At 42.3% G+C, this 23100-nt stretch overlaps 1 protein-coding gene across 2 annotated transcripts in view; it reads right to left on the reverse strand.

Annotated features, from left to right (window-relative positions):
- The window catches only part of atp8b1 (ATPase phospholipid transporting 8B1), a 136925-nt gene that overhangs the window by 106891 nt on the left and 6934 nt on the right, over positions 1 to 23100 (reverse strand). The window contains exon 1 of one of the 2 annotated variants that reach the window (XM_055664897.1): positions 7648 to 7773. The exons of the other annotated variant lie outside the window; for it this stretch is intronic. Coding sequence (XP_055520872.1) covers positions 7648 to 7678 — 31 coding nt within the window. The 5' untranslated portion in view covers positions 7679 to 7773. Of the gene's footprint in view, positions 1 to 7647; positions 7774 to 23100 lie in introns of those variants that run through there. 2 annotated transcript variants of the gene reach the window in all.

A 23100-nucleotide genomic window follows, 5' to 3' on the forward strand; every position in this document is an offset into this window, starting at 1 on the left:
ACCGGTTTCCCTTTACTCATTTTACCTCTAAGTCATGAGTGTCATGTTAAAAAGGCAATAAAATTACATCTCATTCTAGATCAGTGTTTCTTAACCTTTTTGGCATACACAAACAAAATACTGTATGTGATATGTAACTTTGTTAGTTTCCTAAAAATGGGCTCAACAAATGGATATGTTATGTATGACCCCTTCAGTTCTCTCGGTAAACCCCCAAATGAAGCCACATGGGGTCCGGACCCCAGGTTAAGAACCACTGTTCTAGATGGTGCTTAATAATGGGAGTATCCGCCACAAATAGGACAGTTCTTTTTAAGAGGAAACATTTGAAAAACTCTGTTGCCAGATGTATTAGATGAAGGTGTGAATAGAAACGCAGTCAAATAATTTAATATCATACTTGTGTAATATCATTCTAAATATAGAAATTCCATCGTCAGATGTAATTAGAAAAGAGTGGAACAGGAATTAAGCTTAAGCTGGGTGGCAGTGTGAGCTGTGAGGAGGATGCTATGAGAATGCAGGGTGACAGGTTGGGGGAGTGGGCAGATGTATGGGCAGATGAAATTTAATGCGGATAAATGTGAGGTTATCCTCTGGTAGCAAAAACAGGAAGGCAGATTACTATCTAAATGGCGTCAAGTTGGGAAAAGGGGAAGTACAACGGGATCGGGGGGTCCTTGTACATCAGTCTATGAAAGTAATGCCCCTGTCCCACTTAGGAAACCTGAACGGAAACCTCTGGAGACTTTGCGCCCCACCCAAGGTTTCTGTGCGGTTCCCGGAGGTTGCAGGTGGTTGCCGGAGGTTGCAGGTAGTGAAAGCAGGTAAGGAAGAGTGACAAAAACCTCCGGGAACCGCACGGAAACCTTGGGTGGGGCGCAAAGTCTCCAGAGGTCTCCGTTCAGGTTTCCTAAGTGGGACAGGGGCATAAGCATGCAGGTACAGCAGGCAGTGAAGAAAGCGAATGGTATGTTGGCCTTTATAACAAGAGGAATCGAATATAGGAGCAAAGAGGTCCGTCTGCAGTTGTACAGAGCCCTAGTGAGGCCACACCTGGAGTATTGTGTGCAGTTTTGGTCCCCTAATTTGAGGAAGGACATTCTTGCTATTGAGGGAGTGCAGCGTCGGTTTACAAGGTTAATTCCCGGGATGGCGGGACTGTCATATGCTGAGAAAATGGAGCAGCTGGACTTGCACAATTTGGAGTTTAGAAGGATGAGAAGGTATCTCATTGAAACATATAAGATTGTTAAGGGTTTAGACATGCTGGAGGCATGAAACATGTTCCCGATGTTGGGGGGAGTCCAAAACCAGGTGCCACAGTTTAAGAATAAGCCATTTAAAACGGAGACGAGGAAACACTTTTTCTCACAAAGAGTGGCGAGTCTGTGGAATTCTCTGTCTCAGAGGGCGGTGGAGGCAGGTTCTCTGGATGCTTTCAAGAGAGAGCTAGATAGGGCTCTTAAAAATAGCGGAGTCAGGGTATATGGGGAGAAGGCTGGAACAGGGTACTGATTGGGGATGATCAGCCATGATCACGTTGAATGGTGGTACTGGCTCTAAGGGGCCGAATGGCTTACTCCTGCACCTATTGTCTATTGTCACTTCTCCTGCATTATTCTCCAGCGGCCCAACATCCACTCTTGCCTCTTTTTTACTCGTTATATATCCGTAGAAACTCTTGCTATCTTCTTTTATATTATTGGTTAGGTTACATTCGTACTTGAACTTTTCTCTCGTATTGTCGTTTTAGTTACCTTTTGTTGTTCTTTAAAACACATTCCAATCCTCTGTCTTCACACTAAATCTTTGCAATGTTATATACCTTCTCTTTTGCTTGTATGTTGGCCTTGACCTCCCTTGTCAGCTATGGTCATCTTATTCTCCCCCTGGAATCCTTCTTACATAGAAACATAGAAAATAGGTGCAGGAGTAGGCCATTCAGCCCTTGGAGCCTGCACCACCATTCAATATGATCATGGCTGATCATCCAACTCAGTATCCTGTACCTACCTTATCTCCATACCCCCCGATCCCTTTAGCCACAAGGGCCACATCTAACTCCCTCCTAAATGAACTGGCCTCAACTACCTTCTGTGGCAGAAAAATGTTTTCCTCATCTCGGTCCTAAATGATTTCCCCCTTATCCTTAAACTGTGACCCCTTGTCCTGGACTTCCCCAACATCGGGAACAATCTTCCTGCATCTAGCCTGTCCAACCCCTTAAGAATTTTGTAAGTTTCTATAAGATCCCCCCTCAATCTTCTAAATTCTAGCAAGTCTATCCAGTCTTTCTTCATATGAAAGTCCTGACATCCCAGGAATCAGTCTGGTGAACCTTCTCTGTACTCCCTCTATGGCAAGAATGTCTTTCCACTTAGGAATGTTCTTCCTCTTTTGAATGAAATCAACCCAGCACAGATGTTTAACATGAAAGGCATCTGCACGTCCAATTGAAAAAAATATTTTCTTTAAGTGGTATGTTACAAAGTATTTTGCCACAGGGAAATAAAATATGCCGGACCTGCCTGGCTGTTACTGCTTCACTGCAGTGGAACCCAACTACTTTAGTTACAGTATTGCATCACAACAGAATAATAACACACCTTATTCCTTGTCTTTGCATGATACCACGATACCACCAGGTGACAGATTCCAGAGCAGATACCATTTGATTTCATAATCACATTAGTTGCATGAAACAAAAAACTGTTTCAACCTTGGAATAAAATAATTTCTCTATTGAAAATCTTCAGAATATTTTCTGACAAATTAAAGTGGTACAAACAGCACACAACATTACTTCTGAATATCCTCAACTCGATCTGGAGAAATCCTGAGCTACAACATCTGAAAACAATCATAACTTGAGGAAGTGGGAATACTGGTCAATGACATTATCTGGATATGTGGAATATGAGGTTCTGCTCCTCCAGTTTCCGGTGCTGCTCACTCTGGCCATGGAGGAGGCTCAGGACAGAAAGGTCGGGTTCGGAATGGGAGGGGGAGTTGAAGTGCTGAGCCGCCAGGGGATCAGGTTGGTTCACGCGGACCGAGCGGTGGTGTTCTGCCAAACGATCGCCAAGCCTACGCTTGGACTCACCGATGAAGATCAGCTGACATCTAGAGCAGTGGATGCAATAGATGAGGTTGGAGGAGGTGCAGGTGAACCTCTGTCGCACCTGGAACGACTGCATGGGTCCTTGAATGGAGTCGAGGGGGGAGGTAAAGTGACATGTGTAGCATCTCTTGCGGTTACAAGGGAAAGTGCCGGGAGAGGGGGGCCGTGCGGGTGGGAAGGAAATAATTGATCAGGGAGTTACGGAGGGAGCGGTCTTTGCGGAAAGCAGACGGGGGAGATGGGAGGATGTGGTGAGTGGTGGGGTCGCGTTGGAGGTGGCAAATATGACGGATGACTATTTGCTTTATGTGATGGCTAGTGGCGTGCAAGGTGAGGACTAGGGGGGCTCTGCCCTTGTTCCAAGTAGGGGATGGGGAGAGAGAGCGCAGTGTTGCGGGGTATTGAAGAGACCCTGGTGAGAGCCTCATCTATGGTGGTGGAGGGAAATCCCCGTTCCCTGAAGAATGAGGACATTTCCGATGCCCTGGTGTGGAACGGAGGAAGCCGGGTGGGAAGAAGTGTAGTCTAAATAGCCATGCGAGTCAGTGGGTTTATAGTGGATGTCGGTCAAAAATCTATCATCTGCGATGGAGATTGTGAGGTCAAGAAATGGTTGGGAAATGTCGGAAATGGTGCAGGTGTATTTGAGTGCCGGATGGAAGTTAGTGACGAAGTTGATGAAGTGAGCGAGTTGTGTGTGGGTGCAGGAGGTAGCACCAAAGCAATCGTCGATGTAGCGGAGGTAGAGGTCGGGGATGGGGCCCTGGGACGTTCGACGTACCATACAAAGAGGATTAGATTCCCCTGTGTGAAGTCAATCCCAATCATCTAAAATAATCCCTTGTCCAGCACTTGATCCTTGGCCTTCTATGTCCTGGTGGTTCATGTACTCATCTGTGTTCTCCCTATTCAGGTAATTGACTTTCCTTCCAAAACAACGAGAGGAGGCATCATTTTGAGAAATGTATATATAGGTTTCAAGTTAGTCTCGACTGCTATTCATGAGTATCATGGTAAATAAATGAGAGCAATTCTGAAAGTAAATTCAAAGACACAGCAGTCTAAAATATTCCAGCAGAAATTGAGAAACACCAACTTTAGCATTTGAAAGCTGTAATCTCCGAAATGATTCACCTTCTCAAAATGACACAGAACTGAGAAAACATTGAAAATAGAAGCATATGTGGGCAATCATTTCACCTTTCAAGCCCGCACCTCCATTCAATACAATCAGGACTGATCAGCCAAATTGAATACCCTACTCCAGGTTTCACCCCTTATACTTTCACCCTTCTTGCCCCAAGAGAAATATAAAACTTCTTGAATACATTCAATGAGTTGCCTTCAATTGCATTGTGGTTAGAGTATTCCTTCATTGCCAGTGAAAAGGAATCATTAAAAAAAAAATGCAGCTGGTTTGGAGTTTTGGAATATCTCATTCCATTTAAGAACAATGCACACATTGATCTGTGTAGGGCACTTGTAAATCCCTGTTTGATTTAACCTTGTGGGCAAGACTGAATATTTGTGAAACAACACAAACAAATTATGTCTTGGGGGTTAGATCAGTGAATTATTTACAAATCATCATCCACTGTTGTAACACACTGTAGTTTTCAAATGAAGCAATGCGCTAATTCTGACCTAATCAAAACTTGAATGGCTATTTATGGCACCTCCAATCAAAAGTCATCGCTCAAATCATTTCATGGCAATCAAAAATGTGTAATTGGAACAAGTGCAAAGCGGTTCCTTTTTCAGGTACTGTAATTTAGATTCTTGATTTCTAAGTGATAGGAAACAAGACATTTGCCTAATCCACAATGAAGAAACAGGGAACCAATGTTTACCAAAAAAAAAAAATGCTGGAGTAACTCAGCAAGTCAGGCAGCACCTCCAGGGAACTGGAATCTGAAGAAGGTTCATGACCTGAAATGTCACCCATACATGTTCTACAGATGCTTCCCGACTCTCCAGCACTTATTGTTTCTCCTAATCTGCTCTCTACCTTCTCTTGTGTTCACAGTAATCCAGTAAGAACACAGGAGAGAAAATCTGGTAAATGTGTCCAATTGTCACTATTGGCAATATTGTCCTATTGAGGGCATTCAAGATAAAACCAAAAATGGCACAATTTTCATTTTTCCCAATGCAATCAAGGCAGAGAGGGAAAAAAAATGCTACACATTTCATCTTTTTAATGATTGTAATAATTTTATTTTACACATATTTAAATGACACGTTCTAGTTACTGCTTAGCAAACAGTGCAACCACACCATTTAAATTAATGAGTATTTAGCTTATGTTGATTTTTGTTTTATTGATCATTGTGTGACATTGAATTAATGATTTTTTTCAACAATTAAACTATCCAGGCAGCTTGCTGACATTGAGTTGAATGGTAGAGATCCCACTGAACCGACTACAGGTTTTGATAGGCCAGAAAGAGACAGACTCATCTTTTGGCACCTCTTACTGAATGCAATTATATATTGCTGGGGAAGATACAATCCAATCTTCCCCAACACTCAAACCCAGCGCTGACAAACTACAGAACATCAGATTCCTCTTTGCTGCAAAGGATAAAACCGCTGCTACAATAGTGTAACAGCAGCAGAAAGAAACAAGTCTCCCTCAGCAAGAGGAGTAGGAGTGACAAAGATCCTTCACTCGGAGCACATATGGTTCAGTAATAAAACCAGAGCACCCCTCGGGATTTTCTATTGAACCTTTAATTTTGTCCCTGGTCAAAGACTTGTACAACAACTTTCAAGTATTTCACCCAACAACTTAAATACATTATAATAGCACACAGAAACAGGGAGGGTGCATCTGCCCCAATCATTCATGACACGCACCAGCACTGGAAATTCCTGTAGTTGAAGAGACTATCTTTTATAATGTAATAACTTTCAAGACTCCAGACCTCCCGAAAGGATTTTTAAGCCATGGTTAACAAAGACCACATTACTTTGAGTGTAATCACTGTGGTAACATTGGAAATGCAATCACCAATGTTCCCTTAATTAGTAATTCAATTTTATGGATAATTAGGTTGCATAACAAAATAGTGGTAATGATGACCCAATTTATGCACAGAGTATATTAAAAAAAACAAACAGACTTTAGCAGCATGACCAACTGCACAGCAAACAAAAATGAAGAAAAGGGCAGGACTTGCATGGTAGATGGCAAGGCACTGGGAGTGCTGTGGAACATATGGGACATTGTTCCATGAAGGTGGAGGCACAGGCCATCAGGGTGGTGAAGGAAGCATTTGGCATGTTTGTGTTAATCATGTTTGCTCTCATCAGTTAGTGTTGTATTACAGGAATTGGGACATGTTAAAGCTGTACAAGACGGCGGCAAGGCCACATTTGGCGTGCTTTGCATCATTCTTGTTGCTCTGCTATAGGAATGCTGTCACTAAGGTGGAAAGGGTGCAAAAAAAATATATACAAGGATGTTACTGGTCTGGACTGTTGGGAGCAAGAAATGAGAGGCTGGGTCTTTTTTCCATGGAGTAAAGGCAGAGGGTTGACCCTAGACTTAAATAAAATCATAGGAATAAATAAAAGAAAAACAGCCAAAATGTTTTCACCGGGGCACGGGCAATTGAGAACGGGATTGCATATATTTATGGTGAGAGGGGAAAGATTTAATATGAATCAGAGGGGCAACTTTCTCCACACTTGGGATGGTACTTACATAGAATGAGCCGTCAGAGGACTTGGTAGAGGCTGGTTAAACATATGACATTTAAAAAGACAGAGATATGCAAATAGGTCTGGAGGGCCAAGTCGTTGGCAAGCTTGCTTCGCAACTTGGTCACAATGGACAAGGTGGGCAGAAAGGGCCTGTTTCTGTGCTGTAATTGAGATTGACATTCCATATTGTGTTCTCCTCTCTGCACACCCCACTCCACACCCCGTCTCCCTCTCCCCCTCCCTGTGTGTTTGGGGATGGTTAGTGTGCGTGTGATGCCCCAGGCCTCCCCCACCCCCTCCCCCTGGCAAACGCGTGTTGGGGAAACAGACCCAACGGGTCTGCACTTGGTCTAGTATCCTATAAACCTTTCATATCCCAGGTACCTGTCGAAATGTTTCTTAAACATCGCAATAGCACTTGCCTCAACTACTTCCTGTGGCAGCTCGTTTCACAGACTCACCACCCTTTGTGTGAATATACGTAACCCCTCAGGTTTCTATTAAATTTCCCCCCCCCCCTCACCTTAAACCTATTTCCTCTGGTTCTCCATTTCCCCTACTCTGGGCAAGAGACTCTGCTTTTATTCAATCAAAATTAGAACACACGTTAAATTTAAATCTCTTAAAGCATGTGTTCATTTGAACATGGTATGTCTGTTGGAATAGCTTGCCAATATTTCCAATAATGGTCTATTTAATACTTAGACATTTATTCCCCAGTCGGCTGAGAAGTTGAGCATTGTACTCCAGTTTATTTCAATAGGGAAAACAAGTTGCTTCTCACTCGATATAACCAGTATCACACATGCACTTACCAGGAACAGACAACGTACGTCTCTCATCCATTTAACAGTTGAACGTTTCAAAGGCGGAAGAACAGATCGAACTTATACAATCTGGCCAGCTCAGTATTTGTGCTTGGTTAATCATAGATGAACTTGTACATGTCCCATTTGCAAAGTAGTTAGCAGAAATGTTCTTTCATGATATTTAAAAAAAAGTCAAATACACCAGCCAATTCCCGATGTAATACCACTTTCAACAGACAAACCACACCTTACAGCGATGCCCAAAGGTTAACTACTGAACTTGGTTAATAATTAACAATAAAAGATGGATCCTTTCCAAACATGGAAAGTGTCAAAGTCGACAGTTTTTTGCAATATCTCCAACCAGACTGCTACATTGACCTGAGCCAATCCAGAAACAGTTCAAGAACACAGGTGGCTGGGTACAAACAAACCGAGCCCTGCTGTATAGCAGTGGCATTCTGGTCAAGTTACTTGTTTAACAAACTCAAAACACAAGGCTGTTGTGCAAGTCGAATGTAGGCTTTCTGTAAGTTGAAGAAAAAAAAATACTTGTGTCAATAGTAATAATCACAAAAACAGGCTTGTTATAAAAACCCCCTCTAGTTTGCAAATATCAATCCTAAAATGCTATCCTTACCCAGGCTCACCACCGTAGAAACATGGAAATTGGTGCAGGAGTAGGCCATTCGGCCCTTCGAGCCTGCACCGCCATTCAATATGATCATGGCTGATCATCCAACTCAGTATCCTGCACCTGCCTTCTCTCCATACCCCCTGATCCCTTTAGCCAGAAGGGCCACATCTAACTTCCTCTTAAATATAGTCAATGAACTGGCATCAACTACCTTCTGTGGCAGAGAATTCCAGAGATTCACCACTCTCTGTGTGAAAAATGTTTTTCTCATCTCGGTCCCAAAAGATTTCCCCCTTATCCTTAAACTGTGACCCCTTGTTCGGGACTTCTCCAACATCGGGAACAATCTTCCTGCATCTAGCCTGTCCAACCCTTTAAGAATCTCCAAAAGGGCCATTGGGGATAGAGACAAAGAGTCAGAGCAATACAGCAGGTAAACAGGCCCTTCAGCTCATTTCATCCATGCCAACCAAGAAGCCCAACTCGGGTAGAACCACTTGTCTGCACCAGGTACATACATTTCCAAACCTTCCCTATTTCAGCATCCACAAGGCAGAGGGTAGTGATGGGTGTGACTGAGTGGAAGACCAATTCCACAAGGATCTGTGTTTAGTTTAGAGACACAGTGCGGAAACAGGCCCTTCGGCCCACCGGGTCTGTGCCGACCAGCGATCCCCGCACAATAACACCAACCTACACCCACTAGGGACAATTTTTACATTTACCAAGCCAATTAACCTACAAACCTGTACATCTTTGGAGTGTGGGAGGACACTGAAGATCTCGGAGAAAACCCACACAGATCACGGGGAGAACGTACAAACTCCGTGTCTCCGGCGTTACATTTGCTGTAAGGCAGTAACTCTACCGCTGTGCCACCATGACCTCTGTTGCTCGCTAGGACCTCTGTTGCTTGTGATCCATATAAACGATGCAAATGTAGATGGGTTGGTTAGTAAGTTTGCAGATTACACCAAGATAGCTGGAGTTGTGGACTGCGAGGAAGGCTGTCAAAGTATACAGCAGGGCATAGACATGGGTGGAGAAATGGCAGATGGAGTTTAATACAGGCACTTGGGGAAGTTTAATGCAAGGGGAAATAATGCATATAATGACAGGACCTTTAACAGCTTTAATCTACAGAGGGTTCTTGAAAGTGACAACACAAGTAGATAGAGAGGGAGAGGTGGAGTATGGTGTGTTTGCCTTCTTTGGTTGGGAGCACGGAGTACGTCAGGATGTCATGTTTCAGCTTTTGACAACTTTGGTTAGGTCTTATATGGAGTAATGCGTGCATTCCTGGTTATTCGATTACCATCACTGCTTTGGATTTATTACAATCTTGCACCATTTTGCTGTTGTGCATTCATTGCTGTAATTTTTGTTATATCCATTACTGTGTATATAGTCTATTCAAGGTGCAAACAAGGACTTTGGTTACATCTTGGTGAACAAGAAATAAACTCATCAAACTAAACTAACTAATCTAAGATGCTTCTCAACTTGCAAGTTCCATAGGCAAATTGAAAATACACTTGTAGAGCGTTTTTTTATTTAAACTTCCAGATGGATCCCACAATCTTGTTCGATCCTTGAGTTTCTTCTCAATCCATTTTGGTGGCATGGCTATAGGTAGAATGGATTGCTTGGTTATTTGTCTCATTGGTGTTTGTGCAGTGTTTCCATCAAAGAATGGCCAGCATGTTTGCTTATGTGGAAACTCTACACACTGTCAACAAGTAGTTTGTTGTACAAATCACTTGAGGCACAAAGTCACAACTACATAAAATTACAAAATTGTAAATGGTTTGGGCACATGGTCGCACAATTGCATTATAACTCTTGCAATAGGACATCAGTCAATTCATCTTCACCACCTGCTACTTGGTGTCCATCCTCGTCTCTTCAATTTAAGCACAATTTTAAGTGAGCAATTTTAAAAGGATCTAATAATGTTGTTGAGCATGAAATTAAGGCCTTCAAATGTATATCACATTGTTTTGTTTTCTTAGGCTGCATCATCGATGGCTGGACTAATGCCTGCCCTGGAGAATGCACACACTATACTGGACTGTAGGGCTGAGTGTTCTGCAGTGCTATAACTATCAAGCAGTTTAAAAACCATTCAACAACTTGCCTTTGGACACTCGGAGCCATTTAACAAATTAACAAAGCTGTCAGGTTTAATTTTTAAACTCCCTTGGCAGGCATCGCATTTCACCGTAAAATTTGCATCTCAGTCAAAAGGTCTTACATTATCCTTCATTAAAGATGTAGAATGATCGCAATGAACTGTAATGAGAGAGCAGAGTCCAACACTACAAACTAAAGAGATCTATATTTACTTGTACCTTAACTAATTGGTCAGGTACACACAAACTGGAAACACACATTTCCTCTTTCTATCAAGCCTTTTGCCCTATTTTAACTATCACACTACAACAGATCTGAACTCCAAATTGGTCTCTGCTAATGCGAGATTCCAATTCATACAGATTGGAAAAGTTTATAATTGTTGAGAAGTGGTGCTTATATTCAAAACGCATATCTAATAAAATTGTTACTTTACTTCTGTGCATAAAAGCCTCTTAGATGCCACTATCGTATCCGTCTCCACCACCATCCTCGGCAGTGTATACCAAGCACCCACGACCCCCCCTGTGCAAAACAAAATACCTCGTACTTCTCCTTTAAACTGTGCCCTCTCAGCTTAAAGCAATGCCTTCTAGCCTTTGACATTTCCACCTTGAGAAAAAGGCTCCGACTGTTTTGCCTCTCTTTGGACTCTTGCTTTAAACTTTAGAGATACAGCATGGAAACAGGTCCTTCGGCCCACCGAGTCCGTGCTGATCAGCAATCACCCCATACACTAACACTATCCTACGAGGGACAACTTACAAACCTGTTGGTCTTTGGAATGTGTGAGGAAACCAGAGCACCCAGAGAAAACCCATGTGGTCACAGGGAGAACGTACAAACTCTGTACGGACAGCACTTGAAGTGCACTTTGAACTGTTGTGCATTTAGAAACCAACTTACATTTTGCTACATTCTGTGAAGCTACATTGGATTAAATTTCAGTTTTCTTTATATATACTGTATATATGATACAAGTTAGCACAGCTATCGTTTTAATAACATGGGCAGCAAAGGGTGATACTGCAAGAAGATGGTCTTTGTTCTGGTTTTCTCTTCTGAGATGTTCACTCCCTTGACGAGTTGCAATCCCTTAAGTGCTTGTCAACATCATACCCAATTATAATTCTCGGCAACCTCCTCACAGAATATCAGCAAATTATTTGGCTGCAGCTACACAAGAGTTCAATCCCGTCACCTGTCAAGGGAGGGGCCATGGTAGTCTGGCAGGCTGACCTCTACCCGCCTGAGGCCAGGCGCCAGCTCTTGGACACCTCCTCCTACTTACCCCTGGACCATGACCACAGATGAGCACAAGTCTTTTTTCTCTCAGACCATATCTGATTTTATCATGTCCGGCTGTCTGTACAAGTCTGAAGAAAGGTTCCAACCCAAAAGGGGTCCATATGGGACATCATTTGCAGACACTTAAAACTGTTCAATTGTAGGGGAAAACAAATGTCACGGAGTGGTGAATCTCTGGAACTCTCTGCCACAGAGGGTAGTCGAGGCCAGTTCATTGGCTATATTTAAGAGGGAGTTAGATGTGGCCCTTGTGGCTAAGGGGATCAGAGGGTATGGAGAGAAGGCAGGTACGGGATACTGAGTTGGATGATCAGCCATGATCATATTGAATGGCGGTGCAGGCTCGAAGGGCCGAATGGCCTACTCCTGCACCTATTTTCTATGTTTCTATGTTTCTAAAACACTACATTGGTGACCGTTTAAAATGCAACACTCACTATTTCCACACATGCCACAGCTATTGATAAATACATGAACCCAGAGTTCAATTCGATGAATGTCCATCTTTACTATTCTTGGACATACTGGCCACTTGGTTTTTGATCTCAGTTGATGAAAATGAACTTAACAAGACACCGAAAAATATAATTTTTTTTCCAAAATATAATTACGAGACTTGCACGAATCATTAAAACTCGGTGTATTACTTTGTCAGAAGGGTAAAATCCTAACCCTGCAGCACTCCCCTGAAATTGCGTGAGATTCTGCATGCAACATAGTTAAAATTCTGGCATTAAGTGGCATGCCATGAACAGCTGATACACAAAAAAAAAATGCAGAAGCATTCAGGGTTTTGCTAATGCTCATCCACATTCTTCTTGACATTGCATCAAGACTATTGCACAACCAACAGTTCCACACTCCACCAGAGTTGCTAGGTGGTTTCTGGATGAATTTTACATTTAATAGAGAAAGCTCATAGGACTCAAGAAGAAGGTTTAATGCAATTCTGCATATAGGGTGATTTCACCAAAGGTCAAATGAGCGTAGATCCCCCCTCACGTGACCGAAAATTTTAACTGGAGGACATCTCTCAGTTTGGTACATGTAAGTGAATGGGGAAACACGCACTTTCCCACCCGTTAAAAACATGGAAAACGGCCGATTTTTGAGCTGAAATTTTCTGTGCTAGTCGGGGTGACCGTGAAGCACAGCGACCTACATTTTCAGGCAAAAAAAAAAGATAGAAAGTGAGGTAATTACAAGAGGGAACTGAAGGTAGAAAGCGGCGGAAGTGAACAGCTGACATTTGCCGTGGTGATTTTAAGATGCAAAATATCGGGAATTATCGCGTTTGCTCGCTGAATTTCATCAAAAGTAAGGCATTATTAACTTACTTTTGATGAAATTCAGCGAGCAAACGCGATAATTCCCGATATTTTGGATCTTAAAATCACCACGGCAAATGTCAGCTGTTCACTTCCGCCGCTTTCTACCTTCAGTTCCCTCTTGTAATTACCTCACTTTCTATCTTTTTTTTTGCCTGAAAATTTAGGTCGCTGTGCTTCACGGTCACCCCGACTAGCACAGAAAATTTCAGCTCAAAAATCGGCCATTTTCCATGTTTTTAACGGGTGGGAAAGTGCGTGTTTCCCCATTCACTTACATGTACCAAACTGAGAGATGTCCTCCAGTTAAAATTTTCGGTCACGTGAGGGGGGATCTACGCTCATTTGACCTTTGGTGAAATCACCCTATAGTACCTCACATCTATAACACAGGAAGCACTCATTTGCTCCAAATATAAGTGGTAGTTGAAAAAGAGCAATTCCACCATTTTCCATGCAAGGTACAAGAAACATTAACGTACTTGTTAAATAAAGAGCATTGCTGCCTCCATCCCCCTTCAGGGAGCAAGTTCCACAACTTTATTACCCACCCTATGTTCACCACAGTAACACATGTCCTTATGGCACAGGTTGCAGCCATTTGGCCCATCATGTCTGTGCCAGCTCAGAGCAATCGCATTCTTCTGTAACTGATTCTCTCCACATTCCAATCAGTTCTCCCCTACCTCAAGAGAGTTTTATTGTCACGTCCCGAAACAGAACAATGAAATTCTTATTTGTGGCAGCACAACAGATATATACACGTGGCACTCTGCAAAACCCATAATAAATAAAATGTTCAGTAATACTAATCTGTTATACACAAAACAGACAAATAAACAAGCAATAACAGTGCAATGTCAAAAATAATACCCCCCCCCCCCCGCAAAGTCTATCCAGTTCAGAGCCTTTTTGGAGGTTTGCAGGGTTTGTAGCGTCTAGGAACCTGGACATTATTGTTATCAAGCTCATATCCCTTCTTCCTGATGGCAGGAGTGAAATGAGCGTGGCTAGGGTGGCGTGGGTCTCCGATGATGCTGGCTGCATTTTTGAGGCAACTCTTATACATCCTTTGATGGCGGAGAGGTCAATACCTTTGAGGGACAGGGCAGTATTCACCTACACCAATGACAGTTTGCCAATTAATTTACCAACCAGCACACTTGACGTGGGAGGAAACCAGAGCACATTGGTGATACAGGGAGAACATGCAAATTGCACACAGATAGCACAGTAGATTAGGATGGAAACTGGATTGTTGGGACAGAGAGAGCAGCCTTGGCATAAACTCATTTGTTATCTCCCCTCTTTAATCCTTCTTCCAATAAAACCATATACCTTACTTTTTGACCATATGCAAAATAAAATAAATCCTTCTGATTAACTATATTTTGACAGAATATTATCCATCTTTCAATTAAGCTTAGCTTTCAATTAAGGAGCCTCGGCTCTTCAGTTATAAAAAACCCACCAAAACCTATGCAAATTTACTCGACCTAAAATTTTCCATTTCCATCTGTATTAATCTCCTCTGCACCCTCTCCAGTATATGATATCTATTTTTAGCTGTTGACATGTCATTAAATTCTAATTTAAGTAAGTTGGTATATAATTTGAGTTTAATTTTCCTGCTTTTGGACCCTTTGCTTTGCTTAATTGGAAACGTTTTTCTTAATGTTATTTTATCATCCACCGTGTTGAGCTCCCCTGCTACCAATGAGGCTCTGTGTTCATCCAGTGCAAGGTCCCTTCAATATCTTACCTCACTACTAGTTTCTGGTTTAGTTTATACATATTGTAGACACCAAATAATTATGAATATTCAAAGTGGAGATAGTTTAAAATATTTGAAAGGGAATATTGGTTTGGGGAACAAGAGACAAGAGTATTTAAATGTAATTTGCATAGAAACAAGCAATGATATTCTCACTGACATAGAAGAGGAGTTGAAGTAAGTACCGACCAACCATGATCATATTGAATGAAAGGGAGGTTTGAGTGGGCGTGGTCTCATGCTCTTATTTTCTTTTATTCGTGTAACATGGAGATCATACAGTAAACACCAGCCTCCTCTGAACCTTGTTAACCAAACTTATTTAGACTATTTTGAATATGATAACACACTCACTGTACAAGTCAGTCTTAACCATGAATAAAAATCTGTAAATGCAACAGTGGAAGGCAGGGACAGTGTTGTCAAGGTAGAGGAGGCTTTGAATTCAGCCTACATGCAAAATACTTTGAACACCGTAGAGGACAACTAGGGAGAAATATGAACATAAACAGGGTTTTTTTTTGTAAGTCATAGGAGCAGAAGTAGGCTATTTGACCCATCGAGTCTACCCTGGCATTCAATCATTTTATCTTTCCCTCTCAACCCCATTCTTCATAACCTTCGACACCCATATTAATCAAGAATCTGTCATTCTCAGCCTTAAAAATACGCAATGACTTGGCCTCCACAGTTGCATGTGCCAATGAATTCCACAGATTCACCATCCTCTAAAAAAATCCTGCTCATCTCCTTCCTACAGGTATAACTAAAAAAATTATTCCACACCTCTGTTCTAAAAGGTATGTCCTTTTATTCTGAGGCAATGTCCTCTGGTCCTAGACTCTCCCACTAGTGGAAACATACTCCTCACTTCTACTTTATCCAGGCCTTGCAGCTTGCAAATGTTAGCTGCCAATCATAAACAAAACACAAAATCACACTGTCCCACAGAGAATTATTTTGCAACTGAAATAAATGCTCATCTGATTTGTAATTCTGCATTGAGGAAGACCTTGCAAGTTCAACCCGTAGCTTCCTGTCTCCCATCAGTGAATTGTGCAGTGTCATTTGCAGTCTACGCTCAGTCTTTGATTTCCGCTGGGATGGTGAGGAAGACCAACATTCGAGAAACAACATCTAATGTTACATCCAGGAACATAGCAGCCCTACTTGACAGCCCTCAGGACTAAGAATTGAATTCAGCAGTTTGAGATAACCAAACTTTCCTGTTTGCCAGAACTCTGTTGATCAACCACCTACCTGCTCATTAACAGAAAATATTCAACAGGTCAGGCAGGACCTGCAAAAGGGAATCAATTAATATTTCAAGTCAAATATTCTTCCCACATTTCGACCACTGTCTTTCCACGTCCCCCAAGATTCTCAACAACTGCAGTGTTCTGCGTGTCACATTTCTTCACGGGCAATTTCTATCTCTCAATCTCATTGATTTTCTATTTACATTTCTCTGGAAAGATCAACTATCACAAACATTTATTTCCCCCCATGGACACAAAGTGCTGGAGAAACTCAATGGATCCAGCAGCATCTCTGGTGGAAAAGGATAGGCGACGTTTCGCGTTGGGTCCTTTCTTCAACCTCAGTCGGAAGAAGGGTCTCGATCAGAAACGTCACCTATCCTTTTCCTCCAGAGGTGCTGCATGACCTGCTGAGTTACTCAAGTACTCTGTGTCTATCTTTGCTATAAACCAGAAGTTACAGTTCTTAGATTCTTCATTCATTTCCCTTCCTTTGACAGTACAATGTAGGCAATCTTAAATTCAACCCACTCAGACATGGTTTACTTACTTGTAAAAACAAGGAACTGCAGATGTTGGTTTATTTTTTAAAAAAAGACAAAGTGCTGGAGTAACTCAGCAGGTTAGGCAGCCTCCCTGAAGAACATGGATAGGCGACGTTTCGGTTCGGGACCCTTCTTCAGACCTAGTCACTCCAGCACTTTGTTGTTTTATTTGTTTATTTTCTTCATCACTTCCTCTTTTCTGTTCTAAAGATCAATTTTTGGTTTTGGGTTTATCATTGTCTGTGCACGGAGGTACTGTGAAAAGCTTTGTTTATCATGCAATCCAAACAGATCAGATAATACCATAAATACAATCAAGTCACAGTATAATAAATAGAGCAAAGGAGTGCAGAATACAGTTCTCAGCATTATAGCACATCAATTCCATAGTTCTGAAGTGTACTCCATTTTATAGCTTAAACACTCTGTTCCACTTCCCACAGATGCTGCCCAACGTGATGACATTCCCTCGCATAATTGGAATTCATTTTATCTTTCTTTGGCTTCAACTATTGCACAGCTTACAAGTTGAAAGTTTAAAATTGTCCAACTGGATATTAGATTGCACTAAGTCATGCCATTCTCACACACATCCACACTCCAGGTTTATTCTCGAAGATGAAGAAAGACACAAAATGCTGGAGTAACTCAGCGGGTCAGGCAGCATCTCTGGAGAAAAGGAATAGGTGACATTTCGGGTCGAAACCCTTCTAGAGAGTCAGAGGGGAGGGAAACTAGAGGTATGAAAGGTTCAGAACAAATTAGACCTGGCACCGAGGACGGATTACATTTAAATTTTTATTTAGGTGTCTATTAGACACGTTTAGATGTCTATTTCCCAATTACAGCAGTAGGCCAAAATGTTTAATCCTTCTGCATAACCATACCGGCTACTAAACACAATGCATGGAATGTGGTCATGCTAATTTTAAATTAAAATTTTCTTTTCCTATTTTCAATTTCAATAAAATTAATTGACTTCAATGAATTCAGATGAAGACAAATCATCTAACAAACATACCATGATATTTTATTTGTGCAGCCAATTTAAGAAAAAATGAATTTATATGTGCCAACTTTCAAGAACAATGCTCGTTGTCCTTCGAAGGCTTTGCAGACCCCAAAATAAGGATATTCCAAGATGGTATGCGAGTGAAAATAATGTCACAAGTTGCACACCTCATTGAAGAGGGGGAGGAAAAAATACAAGTCACATTAAAGAGAACAAAAGATTTAACAGTGGGTTTGTGTACAATGCTTTGTAAAGTTTTGCTGGAGGGTAATGAGCTCATAGCTTATATGTTCTAGGAGCAGAATAAGTCCATTCAGCCCATCAAGTCTGCTCTGGCATTCAATCATGGCTGATCTATCTTCCCCTCTCAACCCCATTCTCCTGCCTTCGCCCATTCCTACTAAACAAGAATCTGTTAATCTCCGCCTTAAAAATATCCAATGACGGCCTCCACAGCCGTCTGTGGTCATGAATTCCACAGATTCACCGCTGTCACAACCATTGTGAGGTACACATTGTTTCCATTTCAAAGAAAATTTGATATGATGTGTCATGCTGCTTGTATGATGGTATTTCTTACACACACGCATTTCTTTAGCTGGTATTTTCCAGTTTGATAAAAAAGGCATTTTTCCCACAATAGGACTCACCTTTTAGATAACTAGTCCCTGCCCTTAACCAGGTTTAAACTGAAATTACAGCCTTTCCAATGAGTTTACAGACAGCTGACTGGTTTATAATTACCAGTTTAATCCTTTCTGAATGGAAGGATTCCAGTAGCTGCCTTTCAATTCACTGGCCCAACCTTCAATCCAATTGAACACCATTTACTCACTGACTTCCCTCAACAATCCAAATCATTGCCATGAGTGTGCTGCCTGCAAGTTAGATAGTCCTATTTTTTGCTAACCTGTATCTTCATTTACCAGTTAGTTGCCCACCATTTTTTTTATTGCCACCGACGTGAAAATAAAACTGAAGTGACTAGTTACCATTCCCGCCACTTGATCATTTAACACAATGAATGGCCTTTTCACTTGTAATTGAAGGCAGGTTTGGAGCTTCACCATATACATCTCAGACCTGGTAAAAGATTTGAAATACTCATTGTCAGTTTCATCCACCTCTCGACTCCACATTAATGGAACTTAATGTTGTTGAGATTTTTCCGTGTTTAAGCTGTGTCGGAATGGCAGAAGGCAAAGGAATGAATGGCTTTTCATTCCCGTGCGAGGTAAGAATTTGTGTGGGATCTACTATTGCAAATGGTGTTGCAGATGTCAAGAAGTGTTTAATTACTTTAATTACGTGAAACATGGCAACGTCTTTAAGTGTTTTTTGACATTTTAATCTTAAAAACCTTTCAGTTAAATATTTTTGAATGTCAGAAATTAATAGCTTTTGAAGCCAAAGGCAGGTGGATTTGCCAGTTTCAAAGAATAAATCTTTAGCATAATAACAAGGAACTCCAGATACTGGTTCATACCAAAGATCCAGGAAAGTGTTTGGTTTGGTTTGGTTCTGAAGGACGACTGCTGACACAGCCAAGCTGGGGTTCTAGGATTAGGTGGGCAAACAACAAGCATTGAGAATTAGAGATCGCAGGAACAAAAACAGATCAGACAATCCAGCCCTTTACAAGAGAGGTGCGACATGCCAGATAAAGCATTGGTAAAATTTAGGTAGGGCCTAAAATAAACATTGAGATACCAGGAAATGGGAAATGATAAAAGGAGGCAATTGTTCACGCATCTTATATTGAAAGGTCATTTACCCAAAGCTTTAAACACCAAGCAAGTCATACACGATGAAAGACATTTTGCATGTATACAATTTTTGTTCATATATACAATCAGAACATGAAAGGGCTTTTAAAACATGCCCTTTTTATTTTGTAGGTATTGGATTTGATGCCAAGAGTTATTATATTTTTCAAATCATATCATTAATTCACAATGGGGAATCTCCCATGTTTCATCACAACATTCCAGCCCTTCCATTTCATTGACGATGTACTTACTGTTGGGCAAAGATCAGAAAATTCCCCAGATGAACGGATTATATTTACAGTCATCATTGTTTCACTACTTTCAAAAATAATTTTACTGGATTTGGCAGTGTTACTCTTCCTGAATATTTTCTCAGAAGCAATTTACAGTTCTTGGTCCTGCTCCAGCCAATCTGAAAACATTATGCTGCATCATAAATAGGCACCAGTGCCTCAGGCTCACAAATATTCCATAAACAGTCTATATTTACACACATATAATTTAAAAAAAAAAACTTTTGGAAAGATTTGCTTTGAACTGATTTTTGATCAAAGGATATATCTGATATGTTTTGGTTTAATTTTAAAATTAGTTAATCAACTCCATACAGAGACCATATAAAGCCTCCACAGATATATTGGGCTAATATTTCCACAGATTTATCGCCCAGAATATTTTCTCTCATTTTGTCCCTAAATGCCCTACCCTTATTGAGATTGTTGGCTAAATGTTGACACCGCCAGTGCTAGCTTGCATCTTTCCTCCTAAGCCCTCATATACTATTTTCATGTCTCAATTAAATTTGGATCTACTCTGATAGATATTTGCTGCAGTTCCTCTACAAGTATATACTGTAAGCGAAGGAGAGAGCACAAGAGGATGAGGGGTGATCGTACAAGATCATGAGATGAATAGATAGGGTAAATGCACAGTCTCTTACACAGAGTAGTGGAATCAAGAACTAATGATTTGGTGGAATGATTTAATAGAACCTGAGAGACATTTTTAAAAAGAGCACAAAAAGTAGGTTCAAACTGCTGGAGGAGGTAGTTGAGGCAGGCACTATCACAACATATAAAAACATTTAGACATGTACATGGATAGGATAGGTTTATGGGCCTAGGCTGATGGGAAGTGTAGATGGAGCACATCGGTTTGCGTGGGCAATTTGGGCTGAAGGGCCTATTTCCACACTGTACGACCTATGAGAACAAAGTCCTCTACAATTTAAAGAAGGGTTCCCAACCAAAACATCATCTATCCATGTCCTCCAGAGATGCTACCGAACCCGATGAGTTACTCCAGCACTATGTTCTTGTTCACAGTACTCCAGGTGTGCTCTCACTGATGCCATAAAATGTAACTACAGTAAGTATTTTTTTTACACAGTGATTGTCAACCCATTTACAATTAAATCCAGGATTTTATTCAGGTTGCCACTTTGGTTCCTTCAGATTTCAGCTGCACACAATACAAAAGCTCAGAGAAAAAATAGGCTCCTTTAAAAACATTTCTTTGGCCGTTTTGGGTTCCGATTACTTGGCTCATTAAAAATAAAGGTTGTATATTTGGAGTTGAATTATAAAAGCAACTTCAATACACAAATGCTTATTGGGTCCCAAAACTTCCTCCATTCCTGCTCTACAAAGTTTCCTTCCTTTCCCACCCACCTTGATTAGTATGTGCCTGATCCCCCCCCCCCCCCCCCCCCCAATTCTAGTGACATCACTCCCCAACCCCCACCCCCCTCCCCACACTAATTCTAGTGACATCACTCCTTTGTTTGGGAACTGCTCCATCCAAGACTGCAAGTAATTGCAGTGCATTGTGGCCATCGCCCAAATCAGACCTTCAGTACTAGCTGCATCAGCAAGGCAACCAGCATAATCAAGGACCAGTCTCACCCGTCACTCCCTCTTCTCCCCTCTCCCACCCATCAGGCACAATAGTTTGAAAATGCATACCCGCACATTCAGCGAGTTTCTTCCAGGGATCATCAGGCAACTCAACCATCCTCTCACCAGCTAGAGTACGGTCCTGACCTTCCAGCCACCTCATGGCGACCTTTGAGCTATCTTTAATCAGACTTCAATCAGACTTCCCACCCCAGGCAGACGTCCGTCTGGCACTGGAGGAGCTGCACGCCGTGGTCAACAAACACCAGACGTCTTACCCCGAGGCATTTATCACCATTGCTGGGGACTTCAATAAGGCGAACCTCAAGAAATCACTCCCCAACTTCCACCAACATGTCTCCTGCTGCACCAGAGGACCTAACACCCTCGACCACTGCTACACCACCATCAAGAATGCCTTTCATTCTATCCCTCGCCCTCACTTCGGTAAATCCGACCATACCGCGGTGCTGCTTCTTCCTGCCTACAGGCAGCAATTGAAGAGCGCAACCCCAGAAGTGAGGGGGGGGGGGGGGGGTGGGCAGAAGAACAACTCCACGACTGTTTGGAGTCTGTAGACAGGGCAATGTTCAAGGACTCGGCAACGGACTTTAACGAATACGCCAGTCGTTACAGACTTCATAAAGAAATGTGTGGAGGACTGCATCCCTACAAAAACCTTCCGGGTGTTTCCCAATCAGAAACCTTGGATGAACTTTGAGATCCGCACTCTTCTAAAGTCCAGACACAGGGCATTCATGTCCGATGATACAGTGGCCTACAAGAAGTCCAGATACGACCTTGGTAAGGCCATCAAAAAGGCCATAAGGGACCTGCTCCAAACTGGAGGATGAGACAGATGTTCGGCAGCTGTGGCGGGGCCTGAATGCAATCACCTCCTACAAGGCGAAACCAGGAGGCAGCTCGAATGACGGTGAAACATCACTCCCTGACGAGCTCAATGCGTTTTACGCACGCTTTGACAGGGAGAATCCTGATGTGCCTTCCCGATCCCCCATTCGCTGTGATTTCAGTCTCAGTCACAGAGGCCGACGTCAGGAAATGCTTCAGAGGGGTGAACCCCCGAAAAGCACCTGGTCCTGATGGTATACCCGGTCGTGTTCCAAAAACCTGTGCGTACCAACTGGCGGGAGTTTTTACGGACATTTTCAACCTCTCACTTCTGAGGTCCCCACCTGCTTTAAAAGGGCATCAATTATACCGGTGCCCAAGAAGAGTAAGGTGACGTGCCTCAATGACTATCGACCAGTGGCACTAACGCCGGTGGTGATGAAGTGCTTCGAGAGGCTGATCATGGAGCAAATCAACTCCTACCTCGACAAAAACCTGGACCCACTGCAGTTCGCTTACCGCTACAACAGATCAACGGTGGATGCAATCTCGCTGGCCCTCCACTCCGCTCTGGAGCACTTGGACAACAAAAACTCATATGTCAGGCTGTTATTCATCGATTACAGCTCGGCATTCAACACAATCATCCTCTCCAAACTGGTTACCAAACTCGCAGAACTGGGTCTCTGCGCATCCCTCTGCAACTGGATCCTCGACTTCCTCATCCACAGACCACAGACTGTTCGTATTGGTGGAAATGTGTCAGCCTCGATAACAATCAGCACGGGACCACCTCAAGGCTGCGTGCTCAGCCCCCTGATGTACTCACTCTATACCCATGACTGCGTAGCCAACCACAGTGCGAACTCCATCATCAAGTTCGCCGACGACACCACTGTTGTGGGACGTATCACTGATGGGGATGAGTCAGAATATAGAAGAGAGAT

Source organism: Leucoraja erinacea, chromosome 1 (assembly GCF_028641065.1).
Source record: "Leucoraja erinacea ecotype New England chromosome 1, Leri_hhj_1, whole genome shotgun sequence".
In the NCBI taxonomy this organism is placed as follows: Eukaryota; Metazoa; Chordata; class Chondrichthyes; order Rajiformes; family Rajidae; genus Leucoraja; species Leucoraja erinaceus.